At 45.6% G+C, this 19,770-nt stretch overlaps 1 protein-coding gene across 3 annotated transcripts in view; it reads right to left on the bottom strand.

Annotated features, from left to right (window-relative positions):
• Positions 1 to 19,770, bottom strand: part of MPRIP (myosin phosphatase Rho interacting protein) — a 199,170-nt gene that overhangs the window by 40,473 nt on the left and 138,927 nt on the right. For 2 of the 3 annotated variants that reach the window (XM_008156170.3, XM_008156171.3), the window contains exon 16: positions 11,391 to 11,538. In XM_008156170.3, coding sequence (XP_008154392.2) covers positions 11,391 to 11,538 — 148 coding nt within the window. Of the gene's footprint in view, positions 1 to 11,390; positions 11,539 to 15,306; positions 19,147 to 19,770 lie in introns of all 3 variants that reach the window. The other variant, XM_028132129.2, reaches the window with a different exon arrangement.

The raw sequence follows: 19,770 nt of genomic DNA, 5'->3' as shown, positions 1-19,770 counted from the left end.
ACTTCCCGGATATGGGAAAGATAAAAGTTACGCAAGTACAGAGAGTCCCAAGCAGGATCAACCCCAAAAGACCCACACCAAGACATGTCATAATTTCAATGGCAAATATGAATGATAAAGAGAGAATCTTAAAGGCGGCAAGAGAGAGACAGAGAGTTACCTACAAAGGAACACCCATCAGATTGTCAAATGATTACTCAACAGAAACACAACAAGCTAGAAGTGAATGGAAGGAGGTATACAAAGTGTTGGAAAGCAAAGGACTGAATCCAAGAATACTATATCCAGCAAGACTATCAATCAAAATTGAAGGGGAAATCAGGAGCTTTGCCGACAAAAAAAGGCTCAAGGAGTTTATCACCACCAAACCATCAATGCAAGAATTGCTAAAGGGAATACTGTAAAAAGAAGAAATAAACAGGTAAGAAGGAATACAGACACAAAAATAGATATGACTACAAACAAATACCTATCAGTAATAACTTTAAATGTAAACGGACTAAATGCTCCAATCAAAAGATATCGAGTAGCTGAATGGATAAAAAAACACGACCCAGATATATGCTGTCTACAAGAGACCCACCTCAGAACAAGAGACTCACACAGATTGAAAGTGAAGGGATGGAAAAATATCTTTCAGGCAAATGGAAATGAAAAAAAAGCTGGGGTAGCAATACTTATATCTGACAAAATAGACATCAAAGTAAATGCCATAACAAGAGATAAAGAAGGCCACTTCATAATACTAAAGGGAGAAATCCAACAAGAAGAAATAATTCTGGTAAACATATATGCTCCCAATATAGGAGCACCCAAATACATAAAAAAACTCCTGGAGGATTTCAAGGGAGAGATTAATAGCAATACAATCATAGTAGGAGATTTTAATACCCCACTATCACCACTGGACAAATCCTCTAAACAAAAAATCAGCAAAGAAACAGCAATCCTAAATGAATCACTAGACCAGATGGAATTAATTGACATCTTCAGAACATTTCACCCCAAAGCCACAGAATATACATTCTTCTCAAGTGCACATGGGTCATTTTCAAAGATAGACCATATGCTGGGTCACAGGCAAAGTCTCTTCAAATTCAAGAAGATAGAAATTATATCAAGCATCTTCTCAGATCACAGTGGCATAAAACTGGAAATCAACTACAATAAATACAATCCAAAGAAATCAAACACATGGAGACTAAACAGCATGCTATTAAACAAGGACTGGGTCACCAGAGAGATCAAGGAAGAAATAAAAAACATCATGGAAACAAATGACAATGAAAACACAACAATCCAAAATCTATGGGACACAGCGAAAGCAGTCTTGAGAGGGAAGTTCATAGCTCTACAAGCCTATTGCAAAAAACAAGAAACAATGGTAATAAATTACTTAACCCTACAACTCAAAGAGCTAGAAAAAGAGCAGCAAGAAAAGCCCACTGTAACCAGAAGGAAGGAAATAACAAAGATCAGAGCGGAGATAAATGACATAGAGACCAAAGAAACAATACAAAAGATCAACAAAACCAAGAGCTGGTTCTTTGAAAGGATAAACAAGATTGATGGACCTCTAGCCAGGCTCACCAAGAAGCAAAGAGAGAGGACCCAAATAAACAAAATCAGAAATGAAAGAGGTGAAATAACAACAGACCCCGACGAAATACAAAGGATTGTTACAAAATACTACGAACAACTCTATTCCAACAAACTGGACAACCTGGAGGAAATGGACATATTCCTAGAAAAATATAACCTTCCAAAAATCAATCAAGAAGAATCTAAAGAGCTCAATAGGCCAATAACTATGGACGAAATTGAAGCAGTCATCAAAAAGCTTCCGGCAAACAAAAGCCCGGGGCCTGATGGCTTCACAGGAGAGTTTTACCAAACATTCAAGGAAGAACTAAAACCTATCCTCCTCAGACTATTCCAAAAAATTCAAGAAGAAGTAACACTTCCAAGCTCCTTCTATGAAGCCAGCATCACCCTAATACCAAAACCAGATAAAGACAACACAATGAAAGAGAATTACAGACCAATATCCCTCATGAACATAGATGCCAAAATCCTCAACAAAATTCTAGCAAATCGGCTCCAGCAGTACATCAGAAAGATCATACACCATGACCAAGTAGGATTTATCCCAGGAATGCAAGGATGGTACAATATCCGCAAATCAATAAACGTGATACATCACATAAACAAGTTGAGAGATAAAAATCACATAGTCATATCAATTGATGCAGAAAAAGCATTTGACAAAATCCAACACCCTTTCTTGATAAAAACTCTCAACAAGGTGGGAATAGAAGGCTCATACCTCAACATAATAAAAGCCATATATGAAAAACCCACAGCAAACATCATACTCAATGGACAAAAACTAAAAACATTTCCCCTAAGAACAGGAACAAGACAGGGATGCCCACTCTCACCACTCCTGTTTGACATAGTATTGGAAGTATTAGCCATTGCAATTAGACAAGAAGAAGAAATAAAAGGCATCCAAATTGGAAAAGAACAAGTAAAGCTGTCTTTATTTGCAGACGACATGATATTGTACATAAAAAATCCGAAAGACTCCGTCAAAAAACTAATAGACTTAATAAATGAATTCGGCAATGTAGCAGGATACAAAATTAACGCCAAGAAATCTATGGCCTTTCTATACACCAATAGTGAACTTACAGACAGAGAGACTAAAAAGGCAATCCCATTTACCATCGCACCAAAAAAATTAAGATACCTAGGAATAAACTTAACTAAGGAGGTAAAAGACCTATACTCGGAAAACTACAGGACACTGAAAAAAGAGATAGAGGAAGACGTAAACAGATGGAAGAACATACCATGTTCATGGATTGGTAGAATCAACATCATTAAAATGTCCATACTACCCAAAGCAATCTATAGATTCAATGCACTCCCCATTAAAATACCAATGGCATATTTCACAGACCTTGAAAGAACTCTCCAAAAATTCATCTGGAATAAAAAAAAGACCCCGAATAGCCACAGCAATCCTGAGAAAGAAGAATAAAGTAGGAGGGATCTCAATACCAGATTTCAAGCTGTATTACAAAGCCACTGTTCTCAAAACAGCCTGGTACTGGCACAAGAACAGACATATAGATCAATGGAACAGAATAGAGAATCCAGATATTGACCCAAACCACTATGCTCAATTAATATTTGACAAAGGAGGCATGAACATACAATGGAGTCAAGACAGTCTCTTCAATAAATGGTGCTGGGAAAATTGGACAGATACATGCAAAAAATGAAGCTTGATCACCAACTTACGCCATGCACAAAAATAAACTCAAAATGGATACAGGACTTAAACATAAGACGGGAAACCATAAAAATACTAGAGCAATCCACAGGCAGCAAAATCTCAGACATATGCCAAAAGAAATTCTTCACTGACACTGCCCCTAGGGCAATGGAAGCTAAAGAGAAAATTAACAAATGGGACTACATCAAAATAAAAAGCTTTTTCACAGCAAAAGAAACCATCAACAAAACAACAAGAAGGCCTACTGCATGGGAGAACATATTTGCAAATGGCATCACTGATAAAGGTTTAATCTCCAACATCTACAGGCAGCTTATACAACTTAATAAAAGGAAGATAAATGATCCAATAAAAAAATGGGCAACAGACCTAAATAGAATATTTTCAAAAGAAGACAGAAGGAAGGCCAAGAGACACATGAAAACATGCTCAACGTCACTAATTATCCGAGAGATGCAAATCAAAACAACAATGTGGTACCATCTCACACCTGTCAGAATGGCTATCATCAACAAATCAACAAACGACAAGTGTTGGCGAGGATGCGGAGAAAAAGGAACCCTCGTGCACTGCTGGTGGGAATGCAGACTGGTGCAGCCACTGTGGAGAACAGTATGGAGTTTCCTCAAAAAACTGAAAATGGAACTCCCATTTGACCCAGTAATCCCACTCCTGGGAATATATCCGAAGAAACTAGAAACACCAATCAGAAAGGATATATGCACCCCTATGTTCATAGCAGCACAATTCACCATAGCTAAGATTTGGAAACAGCCTAGGTGCCCGTCAGCAGATGACTGGATCAGAAAACTGTGGTACATCTACACAATGGAATACTATGCTGCCATAAAAAAGAAGGAATTCTCATCATTTGCAGCAACCTGGATGGAATTGGAGAACATTATGTTAAGTGAAATAAGCCAGTCAATGAAAGAAAAATACCACATGATCTCACTCATTTATGGATAATAAAGAACATTATAAACTTGAACAAAAAGACAGATACAGAGACAGTAAAGCATCAAACAGACTGTCAAATTTCAGGGGGAAAGTTAGGGAGAGGTGGGGGAGATAAGAGATCAATCAAAGGACTTGTATGCATGCATATAAGCATAACCAACGGATGCAAAACTCTGGGGGGTGAGGGCATATATGGGAGTGGGGTGGGGGGTGGCAATGGTAAGATATGTACACATATAATACCTTAATAAAAAAAATTGAAGAAAAATAAATAAATAAATAAATAAATTAAAAAAAAAAAAAAAGACTGAATTCAGTCTGCAGGCAGAGGCAATCTCTGGAGGCTTGAAATCTCGGCCTGATCTAATTAGTCAGAAACAGCGTTTGACACTGTCCTGCACTGGAGATTGATAAGCATAGCAGATCTACCCAATACATAGTCACAAACCCAAACAGACATCCAAAATGAGGTGACAATGAAACAACCCCCAAATAAAGAACAAAAGAATCATCCAGAGGAATGAAGTGGAGATAAATGAAATGGAGATAAGAAATTTATCTAACACAGAGTTGAGAATAATAATGGCAAAGATGCATGAGAAAAGATATAGTAACCATGAAAACAGAAATAAAGAATGACATAGTACAAATAAAGAACACATTGGAAGGAATGTACAGCAGATTAGGGAAAGAGGAGGATCGGATCAGTCAAAACAGGGTTGAAAAAATCACTCAATCAGAGAAACAAAAAGAAAAAAACAATTAAAAAAGGAGGACAGCTCAAGGGAGCTGTGAGACAACATGAAACGTAACAATATTTGAATAGCAGGTGTGCCTGAAGAGGCAGAAAGGGAGGAATAGAGAACGTGTTTGAAGAAATAATGGCAGAAAACTTTCCCTAACCTGGTGAAGAAAAAAGTAACACAAGTTCATGGTGCACAGAGAATCCCAATGAAGAAGAACCCAAACAGGCCCACGCCCAGACACATCATAATTAAAATGCCAAAAATTAAAGGCAGAGAGAGCATCTTAAAGGCAGCAAGAGAAAAGCAAACTGCTACCTACAAAGGCGCTCCCATAAGGCTGACACCTGATTTCTCATAGAAACTCCACAGGCCAGAAGGGAATGGCAGGAAGTACTCAAGGTAATGGGAAGCAAGGATCTAAGACTGAGATTACTATATCCAGCAAGACTGTCATTCAAAATAGACGGTGAAATAAAGAGCTTCCCAACAAAAAAGGCTAAAGGAGTTCATCACCACCAAGCCAGCATTACAAGAAATGCTAAAGGGCTGCTGTAATGAGAAGGATAAATAGAGAGAGAAACCTAGGCATACAGAATTAAGATGGCAATAAGTAAGTACCTATCTATCTATATAAAAGGCTAAGTGACCGAATGACCAGTCGCTATGATGCGTACTGACCACTGGGGGGAAGACGCTTAATGCAGGAACTTAATGGTCAGTGTGCTCCCACAGCGGGAGTGCCGCTCAGCTGACTGACGGGCACCAGACGTCAGGCTCACGGCTGGCGAGCACAACAGCAGTGGTGGGAGCCTCTCCCACCTCCATGGCAGCGCTAAGGAGCAGTGAGCCAAGCAGGCAGGTGAGCAGGATTGGGCCTAAGCTGGCAGTTGGACATCCCCCGAGGGGTCCCGGGCTGCGAGAGGGCGCAGGCCAGGCTGAGGGACCCCCCCACCCCTGCACGAATGTTGTGCATTGGGCCTCTAAAACATGACCCAACTATATGCTGTCTATAAGAGACTACCTCAGAACAAAAGACTCACATGAGAGTGAAGGGATGGGAAAAATTTTTCCATGCAAATGGAAAAGAAAAAAAGGCTGGGGTAATAATAATCATATCTGACAAAATAGACTTCAAAATGAAGACCAGCACAAGAGACAACAAAGGTTACTACATAATACTAAAGGGATCGATCCAACACGAGGCTATAACCCTGGCAAACTTATATGCTATGCACCCAATATAGGAGCACCTAAATATATAAAAAATCTTCTAGAGGACTTTAGAGGAGAGATCGACAGCAATACAGTCATAGTAGGAGACTTTAACACCCAACTGATTTCACTGGATTAGATCTTCCACATAAAAAATTAACAAGGAAATACTGACTCTAAATGACACAGTGGATCCAATGAATTTAATTGACATTTATAGAACATTTCACCCCAAAGCTGCAGAATATACATTCTTTTCAAGTGCACGTGGGTTGTTCACAAAGATAGACCACATGTTAGACACAAAACAAGTCTCTACAAGTTCAAGAAGACTGAAATCTTGTCAAGCATCTTCTCAGATCACAGTGGAATGAAATTAGAAATCAACTACAGTAAAAACATTGGAAAACATTCAGACACATGGAGGCTAAATAGCATGTCATTAAGCAATGAATGGGTTACCAATGAGATCAATAAATAAATAAAAAAAACTTCCTGGAAACAAATGAAAATGAACACACAACCACCCAAAATCTTTGGGACACAGCAAAAGCAGCCCTGAAAGGCAAGTTCATAGCACTCCAATTAAATAGGCCAATAAAAACTGATGAAATAGAAGCAGTGATAAAAAAAATTCCCAGCCAACAAAATCCCAGGAATGGATGGTTTCACAGGGGAATTTTACCAAACATTCAAAGAACACCTATCCTCCTCAAACTATTCCAAAAAATCCAAGAGGAAGGAACACTTCCAAGCTCGTTTTCTGAGGCCAGCATTATCCTAATTCCAAAATCAGATAAAGACAATACAAAGAGAGAGAATTACAGGCCAATATCCCTGATGAACATAGATACTAAAATACTTGACAAAATATTAGCAAAGCGGATCCAGCAACATATTAAAGAGATCATACACCATGACCAAGTGGGATTTATCCTGGGGATGCAAAGCTGGTATAATATTTGCAAATCAATAAATGTGATACATCACATAAACAAATTGAAAGACAAAAATCACATGATCACATCAATAGACAGAAAAAGCATTAGACAAAATCCAACACCCTTTTTTGAGAAAAACTCTCAGCAAAGTGGGAGTAGAGGGAGCATATCTCAACATGACAAAGGCCATATATGACAAACCTACAGCCAACATCATACTCAATGGGCAAAAACTACAAGCATTTCCTGTAAGAATAGGAACAAGACAGGGATGTCCACTTTCACCACTCTTTTTTTAAAAAAAAAAATATATTTTATTGATTTTTTACAGAGAGGAAGGGAGAGGGACAGAGAGCCAGAAATATGGATCAGCTGCCTCCTGCACACCCCCTACCGGGGATGTGCCCGCAACCAAGGTACATGCCCTTGACCGGAATCGAACCTGGGACCCTTCAGTCCACAGGCCGATGCTCTATCCACTGAGCCAAACCAGTTTTGGCTTCACCACTCTTATAGTAGTGGGAGTCCTAGCCACAGCGATCGGACAAGAAGAAAAAAATAAAAGGAATCCAAATTGAAAGGAGGAAGTAAAACTCATTATTCACAAATGACATGATATTGTACATAGAAAACCCTAAAGACTCCACCAAAAACCTACTAGATTTTATAAATGAATTTGGCAATGTAGCAGGATACAAAATCAACACCCAAAAACCGATGGCTTTTTTATACACTAATTATGAATTCTCAGAAAGAGAAACTAAACAAACATTCCCATTTACCTTGGCAACCAAAAAATTAAGATACTTAGTAATAAACTTAACCAAGGAGATAAAAGATTTGTACTGGGAAAACTAAAGGACATTGAAAAAAAAGAGAGAAGATATAAACAAGTGGAAGAATATAACGTGTTCAATGATTCATAGAATCAACATAATTAATATGTCCATACTACCCAAGGCAATCTACAGATTCAATGCAATCCCTATTAAAATACCAACAGCATATTTCACAGATCTAGAACAAATACTCCAAAAAATTATATGGAACTAAAAGAGACCTGGAATAGCTGCAGCAATCTTGAGAAAGAAGAACAAAGTTGAAGGAATCACAATACCAGATATCAAGCTATACTACAAAGCCACCGTAATCAAAACAGCCTGGTACTGGTACAAGAACAGGCATACATATCAATGGAACTAAACAGAGACCCCAGAAATCAACCCAAGCCATTACACTCAATTAATATTTGCCAAAGGAGGCAAGAGTATACAATAGAGTCAAGACAGTCTCTTCAATAAATGGTGCTGGGAAAATTGGACAGATACATGCAAAAAAAATGAAACTTGACCACCAACTTAAACCACACACAAGAATAAACTCAAAATGGATAAAAGACTTAAATTTAAGCTGTGGAACTATAAAAATCCTAGAAGAAACCATAGGAAGCAAAATCTCAGACATCTCTTATAAAAAAAGATGTTTATGGATACATCTCCTAAGGCAAAGGAAACTAAGGAGAAAATAAACAAATGGGACTACATCAAAATGAAAAGCTTCTGCACAGCAAAAGAAACCATCAACAAAACAACAAGAAAGCCCACTGTATGGGAAACATATCTGGCAATGATACGTCTGATAAAGGTTAATATCCAAAATATATAAGGAACTCATACAACTTAATAAAAGACAAACAATCCAATTAAAAAATCTCCAACGTGGACATACAGATGTCCAAGAGACATATGAAAAAATGTTCAAAGTCACTGGTCATCAGAGAGATGCAAACTAAAATGACAATGAGGCATCACCTCACACCTGTCAGAATGGTTACCATCAACAAATCAACAAATGACAAGTGCTGGCGATGATGAGGAGAAAAGGGAACCCTAGTGCACTGCAGGTGGGAATGCAGACTGGTGCAGCCACTGTGGAGAACAGTATGGAGTTCCCTCAAAAAATTAAATATGGAACTGCCATTTGACCCAGTGATCCCACTTTTAGGAACATATCCTAAGAAACCCAAAACACCAATCAGAAAGACTATATGCACCCCTATGTTCACAGCAGCACAACTTACAATAGTTAAGACCTGGAAACAGCCCACGTGCCTATCAGCAGATGAGTGGATAAAAAGCTGTGGTACATTTACACCATGGGATACTATGCAGCCATAAAAAAGAAGGATCTCTTACTCTTTGAGACAGCATGAAGGGACCTGGGGAGTATCATGCTAAGTGAAATAAGTCAGAATAAGACAAGTATCACATGATCTCACTCATATGTGGAATCTAATTAACAAAATAAACTGATGAACAGAATAGATCCAGAGACATGGAAGCATGGAACAGAGTGCAGAATCTCAGAGGGAAGGCGGGGGATTGAGGTGGATGGGAGGTAATTAATCGAAACCTTGTAAGCATATATGCATAACCCATGGACACAGACAAATAGGGTGGTGAAAGACTGGGGTAGGGGCAGGGGCGGGCTAGAGGGGGGTCAATGGGGGTAAAAGGGGACATATGTAATACTTCCAACAAGAACGATTTAATAATAAAAATTAAATAAAATTAAAAAAAATACTGCCCTGGCCTGTGTGGAGCGTCATCCATATACCAAAAGGCTGCGTGTTTGATCTTTTTTCAGAGCATGTATGGAAGGCAACCAAATGATGTTTCTCTCTCTCTCTCTCAAATCGATAAGCATACGCTCAGGTGAGGATATAGATAAATAAAAGAAATATTTTTTAAAAAATGAAGACAATCTACTGAATGGGAGAAGATATTTACCAAGACAAATCTAATAAGGGGTTAATATCCAAAATTTTTACAATTCTGTAATATTTCAGGCAGTAAAATGTCAGATACTCCTCTTATCATTTTTTTCTGATATATCTCCTTGGGCTAGAAAAACAAAACAAAAAATAAACAAATGGGACCACATCAAACTAAAGTTTTGGCACAGCAAAGTAAACCATCAACAAAATGCAACGACAACCTACTGAATAGAAGATATTTGCCAATGATATAAAGGGTTAACATCCAAAATTTTATAAAGAACTCATACTACTCAACACCCCAAACCAGACAATCCAATTAATAAATGGTCAGAGGACCTGAGTAGACAATTCTCCAAAGAAGACATATAGATGGCCAATAGATATATGAAAACATGCTCAAAGTCACTAATCAACAGAGAAACGCAAATTAAAATCACAATGAGATATCACCTCACACTTGTCAGAATGGCTACCATCAGTAAATCAACAAACAAGTGTTGGCAAGCATGGGGAGAAAAGGGAACCCTTGTGTCTTGTTGGTGGGAATGTAGACTGGTGCAGGCACTATGAAAAACAGTATGGAGGGTCCTCAAAAACTTAAAAATGGCACCTCCTTATAACCCAATGATTCTACTTCTGGGTATGCATCTGAAGAAACCCAAAGCACTAATTCAAAAGCGTTTATGCATGGCTATGCTCATTGCAGCACTATTTACAATAGCTAAGATATGGAAGCAACCCAAGTCCCACCAATAGATGACTGGCTGAAAGCTGTGGTACATATGTACTCATACATACACATACACACACACACACACACACACACACACACACACACACACACACACACAATATGGAACATTACTTGGTCATAAAACAGAATGAAATCTTACTATCTGCGACAGCATGGATGGACTTAGAGGGTATTATGCTAAGTAAAATAAGTCAGTCAGAGAAAGAGAAATAGCATGATTTCACTTACATGTGGAATCTAAAGAGCAATATAAGTGAACAACAAAACAGAAACACGCTTATAAATATAGAGAACAGACTGATGGTTGCCAGATGGGAGAGGGTTCAGGGACGGGGTGAAAAAGGTGGAGGGATTAAGAAGTACTAATTGGCAGTTACAAAATAGTCACGGGGATGTAAGGTACAGCATAGGGAGCAGTCAATGATATTGTAATGACTATGTGTGGTGCCAGGTGGGGACTGGAAGTATTGGGGGGAACTCTTTGTCAAGCGACTGTCTAACCACTATGCTAAACAGCTGAAATGAACACAAACTAATATGGAATGTAAACTGTAATTGAAAGATAAAATAAAATACCCTGGGATAATGAAGCTTAAATCTCAACCAAATGACAGCACAAAGAGCAGTCCTCACTGTGAGCTGTACTGCCAGATCCGGAGTCTCTGGCTAACCCAGCCGGCGTGCCAGCTCCCACCTGAGATGGTGGCTGCAGTCTCCTCAGCCAGGAGGCGGTCTTTTTCCTCTCGCAGCTTCTCCAGCTCTCGCTGGTGCTGCCTCTGGAGATCTTCAATCTTCTTCTGGTGCGTTTCTTCCATTGCTGCAAACCCTCGTTCGCATGTGGCCTGCAAGACGCAAAGGAGCTTGATCAATTTGTCTCACCACCTCTAAGTCAGGGGTCCTGTTTGATAAGCCAGTAGCCCGCCTGCTCTCAGGCTTTCTGTTCTAGAGGAATACACTTTCTGAAGGCGAGCACTGAGCCAGCGGGGCCATCTGACAGCTGTCTGGAGACTCACTGATGCTATCAGAGCACTTAGAAAAGGGTGTTTACATCTATAAATTGTCTTATTTCTATGATTGTTCTGAATCCTGTGAATGAGTTGGTATTGTGGGTGGGAAGAGGCTGCAGTGGAATCTAAAAGAGCCAATTCTGGGCCCTGATGGAATTACTGCCAGGTCGGACTGACAAGAGGGAGAGAGAAGAGAAGGAATTTGCAGAGGCTGGCTGTGTCTGGTTTGAGTTCATACAGTGAGTAGCACTGTGTCAGTCACAAACTGGGCATTTCACAAATAAGTCATAGTCATGACTTTGTGAGCTGGAGGGCTCCACGGGGCTGGCCCTGCACTGACGAGCTAGCCACCCTCACCTGGTCACACCTCTGCAGTGTCCACGAGGGGTTACATTAGGCTACATGCTCTCTTCCCTTCCAGTCTGTCTTCCTTCTACTTCCTTTGAAGGAGTACAGAGGGGCAGTAATTAGTGACTCCACTAACTACACTGGGACACATACCAGAAAAACTGCTCTCCAACTTGTCTACACCTGTTACAGGCTGGGGCGGTTTATTACACGGGCACACGGGAGTGCAGGGGAAGGACACAGGCATGCCCTAGGAAGGGATCGAACCATCCCACATGCTCCACTGGGAAGTCCAGGCCTGGCTTATCAGTTGTTCTTAACAGGGCAGGTGAGTGTGCCCTACAGATGCAAGGAGGTCTCCGTAGCTGTTTTGTGCACGGAACCACACTTTCTGTCAATCCCTTGCAAAATCTGTTTCTGAATAGAAATCAGGCCTTCTAGTGATTTTTAAAAAGTGGAAGAATGTGGCTATGATCCATTCCAAATGCAAGTGGAGGCTCCTCCCTCCCAACCCTATACTATTTGATCTTCTTGCACATGCATTTAAAAACAAATCAACCAACCAACCTACCAACCCACCCGGGTTCTGAGCCCCCACAGTAACTGTGAGGCTTTCCTGAGGGCCTCAAGGCAGTTTTTCCAAACTCATGGTCAGAGTTTGGATTTCACTGCAGACTTGCTGCACTGGGCATATGGTTTTAACTGTGTTCACCATTAACTGGGCATTACTTTTCCCAGAGGCTCCTTCTGGCAGCCGGTGGTCTCCTTCCACCACCTCACACCAAAGGACGCTGGAGGAACCCTCAAGCTGTGGCTCGGACCCCTGCATGCTCGGAGTCCATCGTCTTCTCTCTCCCGGGTGCTTTGGTTCACATATGGCTTCTCAGTTAACACACAGCTAGTAGAGCTCATAAGTATTAGTTTGATTTGAGTGCTTTAGAATCCTATATAATCAAAGCCTAATATGCTAAGTGTCCGGTTGTCCGTTCAACCAATCAAAGCGTAATATGCTAATGATATGCTAAGGCTGCTCAACTGCTTGCTATGACATGCACTGACCACCAGGGGGGCAGAAAGTCGACCAGTCGGTTAGTTTGTTGCTGGGGTCCAGCTGATGGAGACTGAACGAGCCAGGCCGGACATGCCCTGGAGCCCTCCTGCAGTCCCTCCATGGCCCCAATCGTGCACCGGTGGGGTCCCTTGGCCTGGCTTGTGCCCTCTCACAACCTGGGACTCCTTGGGGGATGCTGGAGAGCAGGTTTCGGCCCAATCCCGCAAGCTAGGCCGAGGGACCCCACTGGTGCACAAATTCATGCACTGGGCCTCTTAGTAGCTAAATAATGGTCAAAATTCTTTCTACAGAAACTCTGAGGTGTCTTTAAAGATTGGCTGCTTCCCTGGAGAGCATATGTTAAGTTAAAAAAAAAAATCAATACACAAATTTTAATTTTTAAGCCAATAATCTCTGGGATCAATGATGACTGTGCAGAATAATGAGGGAAGGCATCAGCCTGTGGCTATAGTAGAGCGGCCATCAGGCCCAGATCCCAATCTCCCCAACCCGGGCAAAAATCTGCACAAAGTCGTAGCATTAGCCGGGTCCCCAGGAGAGTGCTATTTGGTTGAAATTTCTGTGTGTCTCAAGGTTGTCAATGAGAATACCATGGACCTATGTCACGGCAAGGGGACACTGGGTCCCAGCACCATCTATGGCCAGTTTGTCAACACAAGGCAGTGTTATCCTTTCTGATGGCTTGCTAATGGGTGCTACGATGTCACCACTTTGGTCAAAGCCTTATCTATGCCCCGCTGACTGCCATGGGAGCTGGAATAGCCTCACCGTGCAGGAGGCTCTGGTGGAACTGACAGGAAGCAGTTCGCTGTGGCGGAGGAACACTCTGGCTCCTGTGAGCCTGAGCTGTGTGCGCCCAGGCACCTGCTCAGAGACCTGCTGGGTGCTGTGAAAAGTTGCGGGGCCCTGTGAGTAGCGAAGGAACGAGGACGGTGCTTGTGCAAATTACTTTGAAAGCCCCGCCTGAGCACTGCTATCGCAGGCACTGACGGCCACAGGGCACTTCCGGGAAAGAGCCCTGGAAGCTCTCCCGTGACTCACGATGGGTTCTGACTGACTCAGGACAAGCACAGCGCAGGTGGCCTCTTGGCCTGCGTGCCTGCTGGCCACCACACGGGCTCGCCTGTGCGAGTGCTGTGCTGTGCTGTCACAGAGGTAAGAATGTGCTGCCTACACAGAACACACTTACGCTTTCCTGCCGGACCTGGAGGAGTGCGCAGCTGGGAGCACAGCCATGGCAGCTTGCTCAGCAGCAGCAAAGCATCTGCAGCCCAGAGCCAGCTCTGCACTGCATGGAAGGGAGTGTCACCTCATCCCGGGCCTGCCGAGACTAAGGGCTTGTGAGGGACGTGGGCATTTATGGGGTGTAGCTCCAAGGGATGGCAAGCAGCCCAAGAGGATAACGCCGAGAAGCTTAGGGGATGTGCTGGCAGCCACATGCATGCCCACAAGTGCCTCTGGTTATGAAGGGGATGGGTGGGCCTGGAATTGTCGCCTTTGAGTGCTAGGGCCTGCTGGGTATTCTGCATAATGAGAAACAGTTTAGGAGTGTGGGAGACAGTGACAAGAAAAGGTTATTTTCCCAAGCTCCCGAGAAGGAGTACCAGCGCTGAAAGCTGTGCTCCTGTAGTCCTTACCTAGGTGCCCACTAAGCACCAGTTCCCTACAGAGTTGAGATGGGAGTGTGGCTCTCGGCACTGTCTTGTCAACATTCCTCTTTCAGGCTCCCCAAACTCTGCTCTCCTACAACAGTGAACAGACAGCCCGCAAGGGTGCCTCTGGCCCGTCTACCCAGGCTTGTCTCCAGTGTAGTTTGCACCAGCCACAGGTGGCTGTTGGGGCGGGAAGCAGGCGAGGCGGTGAGGGGCTGTGAGAAGCCGGCGGGAAGGCAATGGGAGGCTACACTCCCTCTCTCGCCAGTGAGCCTGTTCTGCTAGTCCTCTTTCCTAGTGGGGGATGTTGAACAGGATGCTAGACCCTAACCAAGGCCCTGCTCTGAGGCCACACCATCTCATGAGCAAGGAGTCGAGGAAGGAACAAAATGTTGAATAAATTCTGCTTATACAGCAACTCAGGGCCAAGAACCGTCTTCCAGCTCCACCCCGAGAATCCCCGACTCTGCCTCTCCACAAGAAGAATGCCCGCCCCTCGACTGCTTTGCAAATTAAACGATGCTTCGAAACCTTAAGGTTCTCAAAGTCTTTCTGGTACTTCTCTCGCAGCGTGGCCGTGTCACCCTCCAGGTCCTTGTGCTCCAGCTCCTCCCGCATGATGTCCATCTGAGCCTCCAGCTCCTGGATGCGCTCCCTCAGCCCCATCATGGAGTCGGCCTCCCCAGTGGCTACTTGCAGAGCATCCCTGGGCTGGCCAGCTGGCCAGGTGGAGGAAGGGGGCTGCTGGGGGCTCCTGGCCAGCAAGGCTTCCGGCGGCTGCCCCTGATAGTGGCAGAGGGTCTCCTGCAGGCACTGTAGGTTCTGGGAGTAGTGCTCCTGCAAGGTCCTTAGCTCTTCCTCGTGGATGGTCTGTAGCTCTTTGACCTTGAGCTGGAACTTGTCCTCCAGGGTCTGCATCTGCTCCACATGGTGCCTCTCCATGTCCTGCCTGTCTCTGACTGAGGCATCCAGCTGGCTCAGGACTCGGCTGTGCTCAGCCTGCAGTGTATTCTCTGCTCTGTTCAACTGCTCCACCACACACCGGATCTCCTCCTCGTACCTCCCTTGCAGGGCAAACATGTTCTCGTTGTGCTTGCTCTCCACTTCCTCCAGATACCTCTGCTGCTGGTCTAGCTGGGTGACCTGGGCCTTGAGCTCAGCATTTTCCCTTTGAATGATGGCAATCACTTCCAGGTACTCACTCTTCTGCTTCCGGAGAAGTTCCTTGTACTCCTCCCTCAGGGCTCCGATAGCTTGCTCGTGCTCCTGGCAGGAGGCCCCCCTGCTCAGCCAGGACTCCTTGTAGCACTGAAGCTCTTTTTCATACTCCAGCCGAATTTTGCAGGCTGCATAACACACCTGAGCCTGAATAATTGCATCTTTAACTAATAATGAAGAATAGTGACCAAGGCCTCCCAAATAAGTGTTATAGGAGAGATTCTGGGACACCTGAAGAAGCTTCTGACAATCTCTTATTGACTCCACAGGGGGAAGAGAAGTTAAAGAGGCAGATATCTCTCCTAAGAGGCGGGCCTTATCTCTAAGCTGCAGGGCGAGTTCTTCCTGAATCCCAACGAAGGCCCCAGAGCTCTGGTCGGAGAAGCGGAAGGGCTCCTGGAAGCCAGCTGTGTCTTGACTCAGTTCTTCTCTCAATGGGCTCAAGTCCCAGGGAGCCTGGACACCTTCTGCAGTGCCCGCTGGGAGCTTGAGGGCCTCTGCAACCTGCTGCATCACCCTCTCAAAGTCAGGGGTTCGGTAGGCTCCCAGGATTTCTCCCAGCGCGTGCTTATGCTGCCGCAGGGCTGCCTGGGTCCCCCGGAGAGTCTCCCGAATGCTCTGCAACCGACGATGGAATGACTCCCTCACTGACTGCACCGCGAAGCTGAGCTCCGCCCTGACCCACGTGGCATCTGCCAGGGTGGGGACCAGGGCTGGTGGGATGCTCTGCTGCCCACCTCCTGATGCACTGGCTGCCTCTCCCCCCACTGTTCCCAGGTGCTTACTCAGGGACTCAACCTGGCTCCAGAATTCACCATCCACCAGCACCTTCTTAGCCCAGGTGTCTGCTGGGGCCCCCAGACAGACTGCACTCCCAGACTCCAGGGGCAACTTTCCTGACTGAGAAATCTCGTCGAGAACGTGTGAGATATCTGACGTTGTGTTTTTTAAAGAGTCTGCTATGTGGTTTATCAAAGAGGCTTCCAGAGCTATTTGATCAGCAAGGAGCTTCAACTGCTCCTGCTCGGTCAGCTCCGGCTGCGGAGTCTCCTTCCCGCTCTCCAGGAAACTCTCTTCCTCCAGCCGAGTTTGGGCCCCGCTGTCTGCAGGGGCTGGCCAGTGACGCAGAGCCTGGATGGCACTTACTAGCACGCTCTCCACGCCGGCCAGGGGGCCTGTTCCTGCCCCCAGTGCTTCCTCCTGGCCAGACCTTGGCAGAGACCGTAGCTGTTCTCGGCAATTTTCTAAGCAAGCGAGGGCCTGTGTGTTTTTTATCTGGAAATTGCCAAGCTCCCCTACGTGATTTTCAATGATCTTCGCCCTGGCCTGTTTCTCCTGCTCCAGCTGGGAGGCCAGCGCGCCAACCTGGAGCAGGCTGGCACGGAGCTGCTCGCGGAGCTTCGCCTCGGTGCCAGCCCACTGGTGGTGCAGCGTGAGCAGGGCCTCCTGGCTCTGGCCCTGCTGGCTCTCCAGCTTCACCGTCACATCTTTGAGCTTCTCTTCTGTGATGTAGAGCTTGGTCTCCAGGGAGTGTATTATGGAGAGGTAGGTATCAGAGTCGCTGGTTGCAGGGACGGAGCTGAGGGTGGCCTCTGACGACATGCTCTCCTCGGAGGGTGACTGGTCCTGACTGGTGTCGGAAGACGTGCTGCTGGTCCAGGTCTTCTCGGACCCATCGGGGTGGGTGTATTTCTGGCACTGGATCGTGGAGAACCGGATTCTTTGCCTTTTAATGCTGGGTACGCACTGCTCAAATTTTCCTGTGTTCCGCGAGTGCCCCTCCTTGTCAGGCACTTCTGACTTCGGGGGCATTATGCTCACTTCTCTCCTCGGGCTGCTGTGGCCGTGTTTCTCCTTAAGGGCAGCCCCTGGGTCCTCGTCCTCGAGCCTCAGCTGTGGGCAGCCTGGGGATATGCCTGAGGCTTGCAGCTGCAGGCCTGAAAGCGCAAAGCCATCCTCTGCTTCTCCCAGGGAGCTCTGCGGCTCCTCCACTTCCTCTGAAGATGCCTTGGTAAATTTCCTTAAAATCTCTTCCTTTGTCTGGAGCTTCATTTCTGTTTCCTCTAAGCTGCTCCCCAAGGCAACCATTTTAACCAAAGCCTCATTGAGGTCCTGATCTTTCTTTTCCAGAACTTTCTCATGCATGTCCTTGATATGCCTCAGCTCCTCCTCCCTCTCTCTCAGCAGGGTGTGCATGCCCTGGAGCTGGCTGGCCACCCTCTGGTAGGCATGCTCCAGGCTCTGGTAGTCGGCCTCCCTGCCCTGCAGCTTCTGTTGAAGCTCCGCAACATCCCCATCAGACAGGGCGACACGCTCCGTCAGCTCCTGGAACCGCTGCCGGACCAGGTCCCGCTCATCCCTGAGACTCTGGACGTGCTGGGCCAGCGTCTGGAGGCTGGCCTCCTTCACCTGCAGCTGCTCCTCCAGCTGGCGCACTGCCTGGCTGCCCTCAGACCTGGCGCTTAACTTCTCCCTCTGGAGGGCCTCCACCTGCTGCTCGTGGCCCTGGAGCTGGTCCTCGTAGGCACTGGCCTTGTCCTCCACCTCCTTCAGGTTCTGCAGCAATGCCTGCTTTTCCTTCTCACAGCTCTCCAGCAGCAGCTCGTAGTTCCTCTGCAGCTTCTCCTCCATCAGCCGCTGGGCCTGCTCGCTAGCACTGAGCTGCTGGCTGAGGTCTGCGATGCGCTCCTGCAGCCTCTGCACCTCCTTCTGGCGGTCTCTCTGCAGCGCCTGCTGTGCCTCCAGGTCGCGCAGCTCCTGCGTCTTCTCCAGCAGCAGGGCCTCTGCGCTCTTGAGCTTCTGCTCGCTGGCCTGGAGCTGACCGCTCAGCACGGCCCTGCTGTGCTGCCACTCCTCCAAGTGTTCACGGGCCTTGTCCTTCTCCAGTTTCAGGTCCCCCTTGAGCTGGGCCAGTGCCTGTTCCTTGAAGGTGAGCTCGGCGGCAGCGGTGCTGAGCCTCGCCTGAAGGCTGCGGATCTCGGCCTCATGGTGCCGGACTGCATCCTCGGCCTCCCCGTAGCTGCACTTCCGGGCCTGGGTCTGCTGCGTGGTCAGCCCCTGGCGCTGGCACCGGACTTCCAGCTCCCTTTGCAGATCCTGATGGACTCTGTGGAGCCTCTGCCAGGCACCAGATGGCGAGGTGGCCACTTCAGTCTTAAAAAAACCGATTAAACACTGGTTAGTAACACTCGGGCTTCCTAGTTCTGAGTGTCACACCTCTGGCCAGGGTCATCACAGAAAAGCTCCTTGGTGGGTTTGCCTTTTATCCTTTGCACAATTTTTTTTTTTCATTAAAAAAACAATCCAACAAATCATCTTAATTATTTGGTAAGTGCTGCTTCCAGGTAAACAGAAAACATGGATAACAACATCAAAACAACTCTAACTGGATGGCTTCTAGGAGAAGTAAATCAAACACAACTGAATAATGGAACACACGGGTCAGCAAAACAGGACTGAAGACGAGACGGGTGGGAGGAGGGGGAGCAGAGCATGGCATCTGTTTGTTCTACAAAAGGAAAGGGACACAGCTCCAGGCAATAAGTCTTGGAAAAGCACAGGCTGAGGCTGCGGGGAGGCCCTTCCTTCCAGGACAGGAAGAAGGAAGGAGGCAGCAGGCGACACGGAGCACTTTCCTTTGGAAGTGGCGCTCGTCCTCAGTGACAGGAGGAACGAGTCTCCCTGTACGAAGACAGAGCGAGGGAAAGCGACACCCACGGAGTAAAATATGGTAACCAACCAAACACACCTCAGGGATTTCAAAATAAGTGACGCACG

The sequence above is a fragment of the Eptesicus fuscus genome, chromosome 20 (assembly GCF_027574615.1).
Source record: "Eptesicus fuscus isolate TK198812 chromosome 20, DD_ASM_mEF_20220401, whole genome shotgun sequence".
Classification (NCBI taxonomy): domain Eukaryota; kingdom Metazoa; phylum Chordata; class Mammalia; order Chiroptera; family Vespertilionidae; genus Eptesicus; species Eptesicus fuscus.
This window is presented reverse-complemented; position numbering and strand designations above follow the sequence as displayed.